The 15,927-nt window shown below is 42.0% G+C and overlaps 1 protein-coding gene across 10 annotated transcripts in view; it reads left to right on the forward strand.

Moving 5' to 3' along the window:
- Nucleotides 1-15,927, forward strand: part of esrrb (estrogen-related receptor beta) — a 46,856-nt gene that overhangs the window by 6,778 nt on the left and 24,151 nt on the right. For 3 of the 10 annotated variants that reach the window (XM_046413019.1, XM_046413016.1, XM_046413018.1), the window contains one exon: nucleotides 14,331-14,740. In XM_046413019.1, coding sequence (XP_046268975.1) covers nucleotides 14,344-14,740 — 397 coding nt within the window. In that variant the 5' untranslated portion in view covers nucleotides 14,331-14,343. Of the gene's footprint in view, nucleotides 1-616; nucleotides 1,025-4,778; nucleotides 4,848-14,330; nucleotides 14,741-15,927 lie in introns of those variants that run through there. The other 7 variants (XM_046413021.1, XM_046413020.1, XM_046413011.1 and 4 more) reach the window with 6 other exon arrangements.

The raw sequence follows: 15,927 nt of genomic DNA on the forward strand, positions 1-15,927 counted from the left end.
TTTCATTTGGCTTTGTTTGACATCAAAAAATAGGTGTGAAAATGTTAATTAAAATTTAAAATAATATATACAATATTTTCTACAAGTCAGAACAGAAATAAATGAAGCTTCTTGTGAAGTCAGACAATGTAATGCTTCTGTTTCTTTTTTTTTTCAGTTACTCTTGAATTTGAATTTTGAGCATCCAGACGTTCGCAGCTCTTTGACTGAAAAGGAAACTTTGTGTGTCGATCGTCCTCCTTGTAGCATCTCAGTTGTTCATGTGATCGGTCGTTTAGTCTTTCTGTGTGTGAGAGCTGCGTGCGGCGTGTATGCTTGTGCGTGTGTGTTGTGCTTGTGTACAGCAGAGTGTGTGCAGAGTGAGGCGTTTGGATCCCTCCTCCCCGGTGCTCCGCCGGCCCCTCTGTCGCTTTAAGTCCTGCCCCTCGGAGCCAGCCAACAGCAGCTGTTCCATATTCATCAAGCCCTTGAGTCTTAAAGAGCCCTATCCCGACCATGGAAAGAGTCATTCCTCTCGCTCGCGCTCTCATGCTCTCTCCATCTTAGCGCTCATCCCACTGCTGCCTGCACCTCTCTCTCGCTCTCTCTCTGTGTCTCTCTCTCACCCCCCCTTTACCTCTCTTGTCTGTCTGTCCCTCCCCCCCTCACTCTCTACCTCTCTCTCTCTGTCTGTCTCCCTCTCTGTCATACACATTCACTTACATACACTCAGACACTTTCTCTCTCTCTTTCTCCCACACAAATATACATAAACACACACACACACACACACAACACACATGCTCATGCACACACGCGCCCACTCAGTCCATCAGAGTCCAACATACCTGTGCAGGCTGGGGGAAGTGGTGCTGGAGGGGGTTTTTCGGCAGCGTTGTCTCTGAGGGTGCTGTGCTATCATTTGGGGAAGAAGCGGGTCTCAATTGTTTTCTCTTTCCTCCTCCTCTCATTCCTGGAATGCTAAAACTGGACTGATGGACATTTCAGAACTTTGTCTTCCAGACCCTCTCAGCTATCATAACCAGTAGGTGCACTTTATTTCTTTATTTCCCTCTTTCACTTTTCCTTTTTAACCCCTCTGTTGTGATGCAGTTTTGTTTCTTTGCTCTCATTCCTTTTTTTTTCCCGTCACCGCTCGCTCTTTTAACAGTGTCTGTTAGTCTTGTGTGGTGAACCCTGCTAGTCTAGGAACTGAACTTTTTCTTGTTTTAGCAGTGATGTACTTTGCCTCTCACACCTACTCAAACTCTTCAACATGCACTTTTTCTTTTTCGTTGTTTTAAGGGCTCTTAAATCACGTAAGACATGACTAGTCTAGAGCAACAGGGCAGGTGCAACTGTGTATATGTGTGTGTGTGTAGATTTTTTTAAGAGCACACATCATGTACGCCAGTCTTTACAAATTTCATTCAGAGCATGGCTGATTGATTTCGCTTGCCCCCCTGCAAAGTGCGTATTTTTCCCTCTAAAGAATCTGGGGTATCTGTCCAGTTGGGTTAGGAGGTTGTTTGCTGATGGCTTTGTTCCTAGATTGGGCCGCCCAGGGAGAGTGAGAATAATATTTTAAGGAGAGGAGATTAATGTGAATCCGTGGAATTGGAAAGGATAAATTACCCACTGTAATAAGTGTGGCCAGAGAAAGACGAATGAAAGCACCCTGTAACGTCGGTGAGCTGGCAGGTCTGTCCCAGCCAGCGGCACAGCAGACAGGCTGCTGCTCCTGGCTGCTGGGACAGTCTGAGCTCACAGCACCTGCCACTCTTTAACTTGTAAATCCAACTTTCATTACTTTGATACAAAACAAACTGTTTTAAAGCGTAGAAAATATTTATTTGTTGTTTAATTTTTTTAAAATTGGAAATAGTTTTGTGGTACAATATTTACTACAGTACATCCGTGTTAAGGCATGAAAAACAGAGACTGAAGCATCAGGCTTCTTTGAAGCTTTGTTTCAATTTTTAGATCATTTCTACCTCAGTCTTTATTATATATTGTATAATATTTTCATTAGATATCATCGGTGAAGTAGTATATACACAAAGGTGGTGATTTGTGGAAGACCAGTCAGATGTTCAAAGACGTTTCAGTCACCTGTTACAGTTGCCTTACACCTCGGTGCGTTCACACATTTTTGCATTTGTATCAATTTTCATTGTTCTTATTCTGTTTCTTTAAAAACTACTAAAAGACAATTTCAATTATGCATTCTTATAATTTACCTAAGCATTTCTTGTAACTTTTCATGTATTGGATGTTATTTAAGGATGCCATAACTAAGGTTTAATGGTAATTTAAGAATTTATTTGATTTTAAAGTAACACATGCATTGAAGTTAGAGAGCTGAATTCTGCTGCTTTTTTTTGACCAATTTGTTTACAGATATTCTTTACTTGGGGCTTTAATCACTGCAAATCCAAAAAGTCATTCTAGAAAACACATTAATACCTTAAACATATGTGCAATAATCTCCTTTGTTTTTCCGCTAAGATGGATTATCCAGTTTCAGTTCTCTGTCAGATCCACATTCATACAAAATACCACGAACAGCAGTAACAGAGTGGACATTTCTGTTACACGTCAGCTATTATGCATTCAAGTGTGTTAATCTTTTTTCATTGCAGTATCATCTAAATTGTAAGGCAAAGTACTACAATTTTACTTTTAAGCAGAGTTTTACACCATCCCACCAAATATGTATATTTTAAAATGTGAATATATGATCATTGTTAATTCTGAGGAGACATTTTTTATTTTCAAATTATTTTCTCTGCAAATGCTCTCTCCAACACATTTTTAAACATATTCATTGCAACAAGGAGAAACATTATTAAACAGGAAAACACTGGACATTTTCAGTTATGTTGGGAATAATTTGTTTCATTTGACTTTATTTGACTTTGTCTCCTTTCAGATAATTTGGAACAATTCAGAAAAGTGTTTTTAAATGCACTTTTACACAAAAATGTTTTAGTCAATTTATCAAATGTAAAATAATAAGTTCCTAAATGACAAAATATATTTCAGTAATATTTTACAGTTAAATTTAAATTGTATTTGTTCCCCCAAAACACTGCAGCAAATTTTTGTCAAACTGCAGTATTATTACAGACTTAGTGATGCTCTGCAGTGATTTGAAATGTGCGTACAATAAAAGAAAATATTGATTTGTATCGACACAACTCTATACAAGAAAGCTGTTGAATTTTTGTTTCCCATGTTTAGAATATTTGATTCCTGTGGATACTTGAAAGGAGCATTTACTTTTTCAAAGCTGAATTGTGAACAGGTAGATGTGTTTAAAATTGTTTTTGTGAGCATAATAATAGTTTCTCTCTAACTCCTAAGCAAATAATCCTTCACATTCACATGCAGGGATGATGATAATAAAATTTCCTGATTATAAGTCCACCTACCAACAGTTTGCTATTTGTGGGGTCTCTCCAGCGCTGGCCTGAGTCTGCTGTTAATTTTGGTCCAGCAGTGGCTGTCTTCTGCTAATTGTACAGCGGTATTTGCAGCCCCTCACTGTGGGCTGGATGTGGCCGTGATGCTTGGGTGAGAGGATTAGTGGGACGTACGAGCTCCTTGTAATTAGCACAGCACTGTTGTGGAATCACTGTAGTAATATACTCTATAGATTGACATGAGGGCATCGTTACTGCCTGGGATTTAGATAGAAACTCAGAGTTTTGCCTGCAGAATAGACAGATGCTCCTCTTATCTCTTTGCACACTGGAGATTTTTACAAATGTGATCGTATGGAAGATTTTATTCGGATAACAGGTTTCACTCAAAGCAATGATTCCTATATATTTTCTCAAAATGGACATTGGTACTCATTGCACAACAGTCGACCTGTTATTTACTTTTGCTTGACTTGTTGGAGTCTAAATATCTCTTGGTTCATGCAATGAGACGAGCCGTTTTCTGTGACAGGCTCCTTTTGTTGATCCTCTACTGCAGGAGCAGTTCGTGCCTTCAGAAGTCAGCCAGTGCTGAGGACTGTCAGTCTGAGTTCCTCTGTGCTTGCTAGAAAACACACAGTCTGAGCGGCAGTGAATTGAGATGTGACTTTTTTCCGCTTCTAAATGTTCCATCAACACCCTCGCCTTCCTGAAGCCGTGGCAGAGCCACTGCTTTAAACTAACTAGGCTATCCAATTTCCCTTCATGTAATAAGAGCTTTTTAATGTATTTTTTAGAGAAGCAGAAAGAAGTTAGCACACAATGATGAATTAGATTTCAATTTATTTGACTTCATTCCCAGCTTGCTGCATTAGAGCCTGGAAACACCCATCTCTAGCAGTCTGTCCGCTTGATTCTTATTAGGTTTCAGAAAACAAGGCGAGGGAATTGCATTAGTGTATCTTAAGTTAAAAGCTCTTTGCTCTTTGACCAAGTGTTTCATTGTTATTGGGTTAATCAGATTTTTGCTGTCTTCATCGAGATGCTATCGCAGGCTAGAGGCAGTGGTGGGTAACCAAAGCAGTCGTGCACAGACACTATCCAGATGGGATCAGCTTACGGTAATTTGGTTTCAGAATACATTACCAGAAGAGGCTCTTGGCCAAGAATGGCCACCCCACTATGAGCCAGGAGCTGGTGGCCTCTGTAGCTGCACCGTCCAGCTCAGCTGACCAGCCAACCCACCTGTCCCACTCCCTCCTCACCTCCCTGAGCTTTTTGGAGGTGTAGGAATATGTGCCTTTTAAAGGAAACCTGATGTTTTAAAATTCACTTTGTCATCCAATTCTGAATACTTCTTCCTTGTACCAACAGGGCTTTGTTGTCCAATTCATTAGAGAGATTCCTGAGTCCACTGGCCACGCTGGAGCCGTCTCATTTCTGGTATCTAGTATTATTACTTTCACTGTAAATATGTCACTCAGCTCAGGCTGAGGGGGAGGAGGGTGAAGCATGTTGTCCCCCTCCAGGCCAAATGGGGATGCAGAGTATATTGATACTCTGGATGTTACACTGTTCTGTAGCTTCAGAGGTATTCTTACTTGTTAGCGCTTAGGGTAGCTTATAATGAGCTGCCACATTAAACTCACCCATTCATTTATAGTTTGTGGTGCTTCATTCCCAAGGAAGTTCATTAGGAAGTGAAGAGTAAGAAAAGCATGCAATATCCAGACGTAGATTCTTTTTTAGATTTATCAGAATTTCATTACATTTCATTTAATATTGTGAATAAAAATCTGTTTAAAGAACAACACACAAACAAGCAAACAAAGAAATCTCAGCACAGTCTAAGTATTAAATTGTATTTTTGATATCATTGGTCGATTTTGGAAGATGTTACTGCTTTGCTGTGTCTTGACACCCGATCTGACTCTTGGCCTTTACACCTCTCACTGATTAGCTACCATACGACTTTGGCTTTTTCACAACATGCACCTGGACAGAAACCACCAGCCGTCACCGCATGCGTCCCTCCTGATTTCTCATCCATTGTAACCTTGGACACCTCTGCTGCAGTGTGTGAGAATCTGTTTAAAAATAACTGGGCCCATTAGTCTAGAAGGATAATGCTAGCCTACGTGGGCTCTCATGCCCTTGTGGCAGCAGAGTGCTATCACTGACACGGTGCGTCAGCACTTCTTCCTGTTGCTCCAATGTTTGAAGGGCTCCTCCTCATTTACACGCATATGCATGTACGCATGTATGCACACACATCCAGAGCACTGAAGTCACAGAAAGAACTATTATTAAAGTAGCGCAGTTGCAAAAAATACAGAAAACACTAGAGTGGTAAATTAGCTACAAGAAAACATGATGTTTCTAACGGTTCTCTCAGTTAGTACTGTGTGACGTGTACCCCCACAGCTGCTTTTTAACCGCTCTGTCGTAAAAGCAGTGGAGGGAAAATTCTCGGTCCACGAATTCACACTTGGTAAGAAAATGTGATGCACGCTGGGTAACTATATGGGTGTTTATCAGTGAAGGCTATTGGTATTGAACGGCCAGTTGTTTGAAGGTTATGTTTCGGAGCAGTAATTGAAATGCAAAATAACATTAGGATCGATGCTTAGCTTTGTTTATTTATGAAATCAATATTGAAACCGTCCGTCAGAGTCGCAGCTCTGATTCCCACTGACAGCCTCACCAAGTCTTCTCTGCGTGGCCAGGGTGAGCTTCGCACCCGTTACGGCTTTTAGACCGAGCACTTTATTTCTCATCACTTTGTGGAAAACTGTGATTGAATACTTCAGGCATACATATGTTGAAAGGCGCAGTCTGAAGGTTGAAGGAAAACTGTGGGGGATGTCAACCTCAGCTGTTGAAATGAAAAAGTTTAATGCAGTTTCCACACTTGCAGTAGTAGTTGTAGAGAGAGAGAGTGAGAGAATACTACTATCGCACATCCCTGATTTGCCCAAGGCAAGTAGATGTGACCAATAACCAGCCATTAACGTGGCACTGCACAAAAAGCCAGCCACTACAGGCCTACTTTCTCTGTGCTGAACAGAAATTCCTATTGATGTATTTGATTTTCTTGATCCATGTCAAATACGCTTTGTATCACAGAAATAACAAAATGCTTTCCTTTGAATTTTTAATTAGGCGGCGCTATATGATATTTCTTTGAAATGCTGTTTTTAACCATCAGAAACTTAACACTATAAGTAAGTAAAACAGCAATTTGAAAAAAATTGTAGCAAAACCCTTTTAATTTCCTTGTATCTCACACAGAATTGGCAATTCTCTCACAACATTAAACCACATTATACCTTCAGTTTTTTCCTTTTTTTCCTTTTTTAAAACAGAGCCCAGTATTTTAAATATTTGTTTAAAGTGGTTTTGCTTTTGCTCACTTTAAATCAGAGGCACCGTTTTCCTGTGCAGTTGTAGTCTGGTTCCAGTCCTTTAAATCTTTTCAGTGATTCAAAAATTAAACAAAATAGCAAGTTCCACTCGCTGTTACAGAAAACATTATCTTTTACTGTAATACAGTCATTCAATCCGATAACTTACAGGTCTGTGAGTGTAAAAGAGAGAGAGAGAGAGAGAGTGTGTGTGTGTGTTACTTCATATATGCCATGAATTTATACAGCTGTGTGCTCGTGTGTTGGTCACAAAACATGTTCACATTAAAATGCCTCCTTATGAGACCACCCCTCGAGCACTAAGTGCAATCGAATGGTCACATTGAGCGGCTGGTTGTTGAACCTGCCACTTGGAGAGTCCCTCCCTCCCAGTACGTCCGGTGACACCAGACGTGGTGAACGCTGAAATGTATGTTTAGATTGCCCCCTGAAGGAGACACATTAATTCAGGAAATATTCCCAAAGTTTAATTATTCCTGAATGGTGTGGTGGTGGACACTACCGTATAAATCAGTTAGGCCCACCCGCCTTTTTATTACCAGCACTATTTATGGGGAATGTGTGGCAGCTGGTAGAGATGAGCCTGTAAAAGCCTAGAGGCTATTGCTATGACTGTCTGCTGCTGTGGCAGACAGTCATGGTGTTTTGAGCAGCATCAGTTCAGTTTGGAGTTTGTTTGAATTGTGTGTTACAAACAAGTTAAATGTGAGAGATCAAGCTAAAATTTTTGACACAATGATCACGTTGTATTATGGGTGTTATTTTAATCCTGCCTACGTGCCATGATTACACACTGACTGTGAACCTGATCTGATTGCAGTTCAATGTTGCTGCATCCTTGAGAAACCTGCCAATTTTGGCCTGTTCGTATTGCCCTGCACATGCGATGTGCGTGTGTTTTTGTATGTTTGTATTTTAGCTCTCCTTTTTATTAAAAGGAAAATGTATGATGGAGGCAGCATGTGCTCTTTGTTTTAAGCAGGTAGAGTTCCCCCTCCTAAACATGGACGGCCTATCAGAAGAAGATTAATGAAGTAATTTCATGCATGGCTCCATGCCTCCGTCCTCCTGTACGCACAGTCACTGTGTCTAAACCTATGATTTACACTGGACTGTGTTAAATAGCCTTAACCCTTTCTAATAATATTTCTTTGTGATACTCATACACACAAACACGCACACACACACCAATGCACACACACTCCAAAAAGCATGCAGCACAATTACAAATACTTTTCACCTTTCTGATAAAATTATCCAACTTCTTGGACATATTTTCCGACAGTTTGTTCACAAGGAACAGTACTGAGAGGTGTGCTGATGTCTGCTGGCTTTCCACATAATATATGGTAGTTAAACAAAAATTTAGCCTTAAAGTCTTTTGTGGCATAAAAGTGATTTTTTTGTGGCTTACTGATACAATATTAGTCTGGACAAATCAGATATTTTGGAGCATATTACCAAGTTTTTTTTTATTCAAGTGTTTAAATTGTGGTCACTCTGAATCTTTGAATTTTTTCCTGTGACTATATTGAATCACTATACTATGTTACACAAGTTGACATTTGAAGGGAACTCAAACTGTTTATGACTGATCGAGAGTCACAAGCGAACTCTTGACTGTCACGATATGATGATGGCTTCATGATGCATCTGTGACAAACGACATCTTGCAAAACATTCAGTAACGATACATGACAGCGTCAGTTTAACTGAAGCGATGGTTTTTGCCTTGGATGTGTTCACAGGTTCATTCAAATGTTAAACAGAGCTGAACTGTTATAAAGCAGAATAGTTTAAAGTTAAAACATGTTGCAAAGGAAGGATGCCCCTATGCCTCAGTATCGCAGGAGAGCGTATTGTGATATTGGCCGCAGTGTATCAGTGACATATCACACAACACCAGGTTGTGTCTGATGTCGCTAACCACACCAGTCTCCTTACGGCGAGCTTTGGAGGACACCTCTCATGTACAAAACCCTGATAATCACAAACTCTTTTAAGGGTGATTTTTGCCAGTAGTGGACCATAATTACTTTTTTCTAGTTATCATGAACTATTGTAAATTTATGTTGTTAAATTATACCATGGTCATGCCACATAATGGATGTAATGGAAGCTAATCTTTTCTAATGAAAAGGCAGAATTAGAAATTTGATCCCAAAAGCTCTGCACGGCAGGCTAGACTTATCACTGAGCTTCTTTTTTACACACAGTATGATGAGCTGTCCAATTCTGCAGGGAGCTCCCCCACTGGGTCTGCATAGATGATTGTTAACTCTTTGCTCTCTGCTCATGTGACCGACAACTTGGGCTGAATAATATGAAACGATTAGTCATATAATGATTATTTTGACATATGTTGCAATATGAGTAGAAATGCTAACAAGCTCATTTTCACTGAAAAAAATAAAATAAAATAAGCACCACAATACTTCATTTATAATGGTATGCTGTGATACATTTTACCTTTATCAAAACAACTGTACTTAATGTAATTTGTAAAGTGTACTTGGCCATGCAGTGATTTTGATAATATTTCTGATTAATTGTCTGCCCAACTCTCTCACATCCCCCTACTGACAGTAGCTCTGTCATTATGCATTTGCTTCTCTCAAACATCCTGAACTCAGCCCCTTATTAGAACTAGATCTGCCCAGTGCGGCCCAGACAGTTTACGTCAGACAAACAGCAGCGCCTGTATCACAAGAGGCCCTCTTTCCTGCCAGTGGCATCTCTGGAACAGGAAGGAGCGAGAGGGGAGATCAATAGATGTGATCTGCTTCTTGGCCAGCGCGTTCTTGTGGTGCCTCTGGAGCATGGGGCTCATGTTGTCATAGTGGAGTGAGCTCATGGCTTTATAAAGACTACAGTGACATCGCTGTGGTGCAGCTAAATATAATCCTCTGCTGGAGACTGAAAAACTTAATTGCCCAGGCCACAGAGCAGCACGGTCCCCCCAGTGGTAACCCTGCACGAGCCCCTAACCTACCGACTATTGATCTGGGGCCCTCGCTCTTCACTGGTACGATAAATACAACTCTTCTCTCCCTTTCCCTCATGTATCGCTTACTTTGTCTTTTCCTGTTTTTCTGTCTCCTCGACTTCCCTTTTGTTTGCCTCCATAGATCTGCACATCATAAATCTCTGTCAGCTTCTCCTGAGTGTCTGGCATATCTGTTAATAGAGAGGCCCCTCCCTTCAGGTTCGCCCGGTCGGTTCCCTCCTCCCTCTGACAGAGCAGGACTAATGAATGAGAAACTCCAAAATTAGGGGCCTCTCCCTCGTAGATTAGAATGGGTCCCTATGGTGTCCCCCCCCGCAACACCACCAACACCCTCACCATATTTCCATCTTTCATATTCTGTCTGCAGCACAAACACACCTTCAGACCAATGAGCACATAAGCACAGACTCTGGCCCCTTAGTCCCCTGGTGGTCATTAACCTGGAACCAGTTAGACAGAAAGGCGTCCTCCATATTTCAGCTAAGTGTGTTTTGGAATCTCCATTCCCCTCCTTTCTCCCAAGGGCCTCCCCAACCCCTCCCTGAGCCCCAGTCCTTTTCATTTACATGCTCCTCTGCGAGAACACACCCTTGGTACCATACACACCCCTGCATGTATTTCCGTGACTTTAGTTGGGCTGTGCAGAATTTCAGTGAGGTGTCCGCTCTCCAAAAAAATGAATCCCTGACTGTGTGTTGAAGCGGTAAGAGGTGGCAGTGGCCCCTGGAGGAGAGGTCAGTGTGGCAGCTGCCAGTGGGTTCTGGCTGTGGCGGGGAGGCTGAGCCGGGCTGAGAGGAGGTCTGTCAGGAGCTAATTGAGTTCGTCCTACCAGCGCTGACTCTGGGGCCAGTGGCTTATCAGGCCACATCGCCTGGGGCCCCCCAGACAGATCTGCCCCTACTAGGGCATCTGATATCACCGTCACCCTGCCTGCAGATGTCAACCCCCACCTCCACAACCCACCCCTTCCCCTCCACTTACCCAGTCTGATCAGGTAGCAAGGATGTGACACTCCGGGATGAGGTTAGCAAATGTTATGAAATTGTGTTTTTGGCATCTTATGGCCTTGAGAGTGAAAAGGACATGAAGAATTTACTCAATGCTCAAGTTGAGCCTCTAGCATGGGTTTGTGCTTGTGACTTACATATGAAACAGGAAGAGATCTGTAGTCACCCAGAGAACAGCAGAGGATGTCAGTATCCTCCTGAAGTGAGCAGGAAGCTCTCAGCAGGAATACTTACAAATTGGCTCAATTAGATCGGATGTACTGCATTCTTCCGATGGTGTCACCCAGTGTTCAGAGTTTCGCTTGCAGGCGAGGGAAGTGTTGAGACGTGACAAAACGAGTGCTCGTTGGTTCTCCTCTCAGAAGTGGAGGAACAGTGAATGTGAGACGAGCTGCGAGATCATTAGGCCAGCTAATCCTGGTCACAGCAGCACCAGAGGAATGATATTAGGAATCTGAAATGCTGTTAGGGGGGCCAGGTGGAATCAGATTAAAACCAAACTGCGCAGTGTGCGTTTGCAGGCCCATAACCCACTACTCAGCATGAATTTTGATCGGTACAAAGGGAACAAAAGGAGGAAGAACAGAGACAGAAAAAAGAGAGAGGGAGAGATACTGTATCTTAGACGAGCACCGCTCCTTTGGGCAGCCAGGCAGCAGAATTTGAAATGCTCTTACCTTGAGGAAGGAAGTAAGACAGAACTATAGATTTTATGGCACCAAACCACAGTGGGTTCAGCGGACCCTCTCCTGTCTGCTCTGTCTGTGTAGCACACACACTAATTAGCACCTGCCCCACATATTGAATTATTTATTACGACTATTGCTGCTGTCAAACTATTTAATGTTCATAATTCATTTTTTCCATAAAATGGTATTTATAGATTTAAATTGGACCTGTCCCATTAGAGATTACTAATATTTATAGAAATATTTTAGACTGTTTGATTAATACGCCAGGTTCAAGTGGTTAGTATTCCCTCAGTATCATTAATCAATATATGCAGGCTTGTTAAAAACATAAGCATAGCAGTGGTATAATGTGTCATAGCAGAATGAGTTAAGGGGATTCAAGCCAGAACATTTATTATAAATGACCACATTGAGCTGGAGGGGAAACAGTTAAGACACTTATGCAATTATGCTAAGTGTCACCCTGAAGATGGCCTTTGAACTGGGGTTAAGCTTACTCTGAATTTGTGAAATAAAAGCTAAATGGAACCATCTTGTGCTCCCACGTTTTAATATATAGCCTTTAATAAGCCAAGTGCAGGTGCCCTATCGCACAGGTGCACATATCCATCTGAAACAGAGAACATAAAGCAGATGAACAGAGAGCCGTGCATTAATTTATGGGGATGCAATCTGCATTCATTATCAAGAGCGGCAAGTTCTATTTTAGAAAGGCATGAAATGGATTCACTTTTTCAATTTCTGTCTGCAAGGACATTTAAGAGTACAAGTGGATCATTTTTAAAACAGCAAATTTAAATAACTGCCTACAGCAGTGATATCAGTGATATTTGATGGATTTTGTGCATTGTTTGAATTAAGAGCAACAGAAAACAAAAAAAAGAAACAGATCTGACAACATTTTCTTTAGCATATTGGTAGTTGTGTTTCAGTTTTATATAGTGAAGGCTTAATATTTCAAGAGGAATTCCAGGAGTGCTCAGGCAAAGGGCTTATTCCACAAGGTCAACGGTTTTAACAGGGGCATTTTTTATTATTTATTTTAGCAGTTAACCTTTTTGTGAATTTCCAGAAGTGGTAGGCACCTGGAGCTCTGATGAATATACATGACAGCAGGGAGGGAAACCTGGGAATGAGATTTAATTTGACATGCTGACCCCCATCTCCACGGGCCCTGAAAACCAGGGTGAGAAAATAAGGTTGACCCACTGACCCCTGGGCCTGAACCCCTCCGTCACCCATCCTCACAATTAAATCAGCCTCAGAGAGCAAGAGGCAGTCCGGTCGACCAAGAGGGGACGCAGTGGAGGCCTCTTATTTCCTGTTTTTTTCTGAAGGATTTTGAAACAGACAGCTATCGTCCAATCAGGCCGATAGGGAACATCCCCCTCTTCCCATGTTGATGGTAAACTGACATGTCAAATATGTAAACATTACCATTAGTTGGCAATATGCTAATGGAACTGATGTGCTAAGGCACAACTTGGGCTGTCTAGCTGCCACTCACTGGGAGCCCCTGCAACTAAATTTGCATAAGCCATGCAAGGCTCAATTTTGTTAATGCAGGCAAGTGCAGGTGACCTTTCACCCCAGCCATGGTACCTAATGCAAAGGGGAGTGTGTGTATGTAAGTGTGTGACCTCGCCTTGACCCTAACAGGTCACTATGTCTACACTGCATCCCCAACACAATGAAATATCCATCTCTTTTACCAGTTCACCTCTTGAGTTTACCCGAGTTCGCAGAACAAAAAATGAGTTGAACATGTTCGGGCTAAGTATTTTTTTTTCTCTGCTTCATATTGGCAAGAAAGGCTTCAGAGTGCATTTTGTGGCCACTTTAGCCTGCACACGTTACAGCATCATATTGCATGTACTCCAAAATACAGTTATTAGGCAGACAGTGAAAAAGTCAATATCTTGCCATCATGTTTCCTTTTGGTTCACTGCTGACTCAAGGAGACAAGCCAAGGTCCACTCTGCTCTCTAAACTACAGAGATGCTCCCGACACACACCGTTTGTGTGTGTGCGCTTGTGTGTTAAGTTATTCGAGTGCTCTTGTTCTCCTTTCTATCCCTCTTTGTCTCCCTTTTCTGCTTTCCTTTCTTTCATTCTGTACTGTGTTCATTTTGTATGAGCATGTGTGTGGATGTGTGTGTTGTAGTTGTGTGTATTTGTACACTGAAGTGCTTTAGCAGCTGCCCTGTTTTGTGTCTAATGAAGCACTTAAGATCCTCCCTTTGGTTCACCGGTTTAGAGCAAAGGTTAGGACACATTGTGGTATACCGAACAGAAAAATGCAAAGACTTTAAAAACACACAGGACAGACGTAGATATGCAGTACAGTTAAATTTCCACATAAAACCCATCGTATGTCTCATCCTCCATCCGTTCACCTCTTTTCTGCCTCCTGGCTTGTATGCAGAAATTGCACATTTATATAGCAATGCAGATCTTTTTCAATTCAGTGTTTATCTTCTCTACAAGTGGACTTGATCTGTGCAGTGGAATATTAGGTGTATTTCAAGCTCATCTTTCAGCAGTTCATTCACTCTAGATTCATTAATTCTCAAAACATAATATTGAATGAAACCAGCATTTGTCATAAATTGCCTCCAGAATCATTGTATTTTGCACATAACATCAACTGAGTATTTTGCTGTTTCATTTATATCATGCCACTTGTTCATATGATTTTTACTCTTGGAAGACTGCTAATCTTCTTTCTTCTACTCCTCCCTTTCTCATCTATACCCCCCCCCACCACCATCTCTTCCTCCCCACACCTTCTCCAGGCTGCTGAATAGAATGGCTGCTGATGACCGGCACCTACCTTCCAGTTGTGGGTCCTACATCAAGACGGAGCCATCCAGTCCCTCCTCGGTCATCGACACGGTCAGCCACCACAGCCCTAGCGGCAACTCAGACGCCAGTGGTGGCTATGTCAGCGCCATGAACAGCCACTCCAACGGCCTGGACTCTCCTCCTATGTTCACCCCCAGCGGGCTCGGGGCCGGCACCTGCCGCAAGCGCTATGATGACTGCTCCAGCACCATCATGGAGGACTCGTCCATAAAGTGCGAATACATGTTGAACTCCCTCCCCAAGAGGCTGTGCCTGGTCTGTGGAGATATAGCCTCGGGGTATCACTATGGGGTGGCCTCTTGTGAGGCCTGCAAAGCCTTTTTTAAAAGGACAATACAAGGTATTTTTCTCTTTTCACTCCCCCCTCCCCTCGACAAACACTCAATACAAGCTATTTCATCCCATGACGCCGCATCACCAGACATAAAAACATCCTCCATACAAGACACCTTTGGCCTCACAACAACACTGAAACATACTCGATCCAAGCGATTTACTATGTAAAGAAATCACTGAAGTGTGAATGCTGTTTTCTCAACCTCCTGAGACCAGCAGCCTCCATAAAAAAATTATATCATTACAATGTTTAAAGCCTAACATTTAAAAACTTATTTACTGATTATCAAATAAATGTGCATTTTAAAGCTGTCGATTGTGCAGGCTTTTATTAAACAAAGCCAAAGGAATATTTGACATGGGACAGTAGTGTATGTAGGCATGATTACATCATCTGTCAGGTTGGTGGTGTATGGTGAAGATGACATCATCAATCAGAGATCAGATTTGGTGGTGTAGAGCGGCTGTTTGCTCAGATGCCTTGGGGGGGCTCAGAGAATGTGCTTTATTATTCCTGTCCTGTTTTGTGTTTGTGTGTGTGGACAGGGCTGGGGGGGGTGGCTACTAGGGTGTGATTGGCTATCTGCAAGGCATGATGTATCACAGCTTCTCATTAGAGAGGCAATGAAAGGCCCCCCACTGTGAAACTGCGTGCTCTGCTCCAGATTAATCAGGAAGACGGAGATATTGTTGAGCTCGGACAAAAAAAAAAAAAAAAATCTGCACAGCTGCCCAGGTCTAAGCCCTGCCGGCTTAGTAGTGCAAAAATTGGTAAAATGAGCCAAGTGGTTAGAGTGAAATGAGATGAGAGAGAGTGGAAGAAAAATAGGAATTTGATATTTAAACTAAATGAGGCTGACGTCTTCTATCCATTGCTTTCAGTACATTTTCATCAACTAATGATTGCAGCCATTATATAGCAGGCTGTCTGTCTGTATGATAGGTGTTGATTTTGGACCTTACAGCCCTATCAGCTTTAGACAGTCTATGTACCTTTTGCAGGCAAACAAAAGCATTAGGCCAAATCCTCATGTTTACTCATGCTGCCATCAGCAATCCTGTCTATTGACAAAAGATGAACATTTTCTCTCAAGTAACATAACTGGGCTTTTGTCCCCTCGCTAAGTACACTGACGACAACACAATGGAACAGAAAAGAGGCATCGGGAAAGAAATAGTCGTCTTAAGTGG

This window comes from Scatophagus argus, chromosome 15, assembly GCF_020382885.2.
Source record: "Scatophagus argus isolate fScaArg1 chromosome 15, fScaArg1.pri, whole genome shotgun sequence".
Classification (NCBI taxonomy): Eukaryota; Metazoa; Chordata; class Actinopteri; family Scatophagidae; genus Scatophagus; species Scatophagus argus.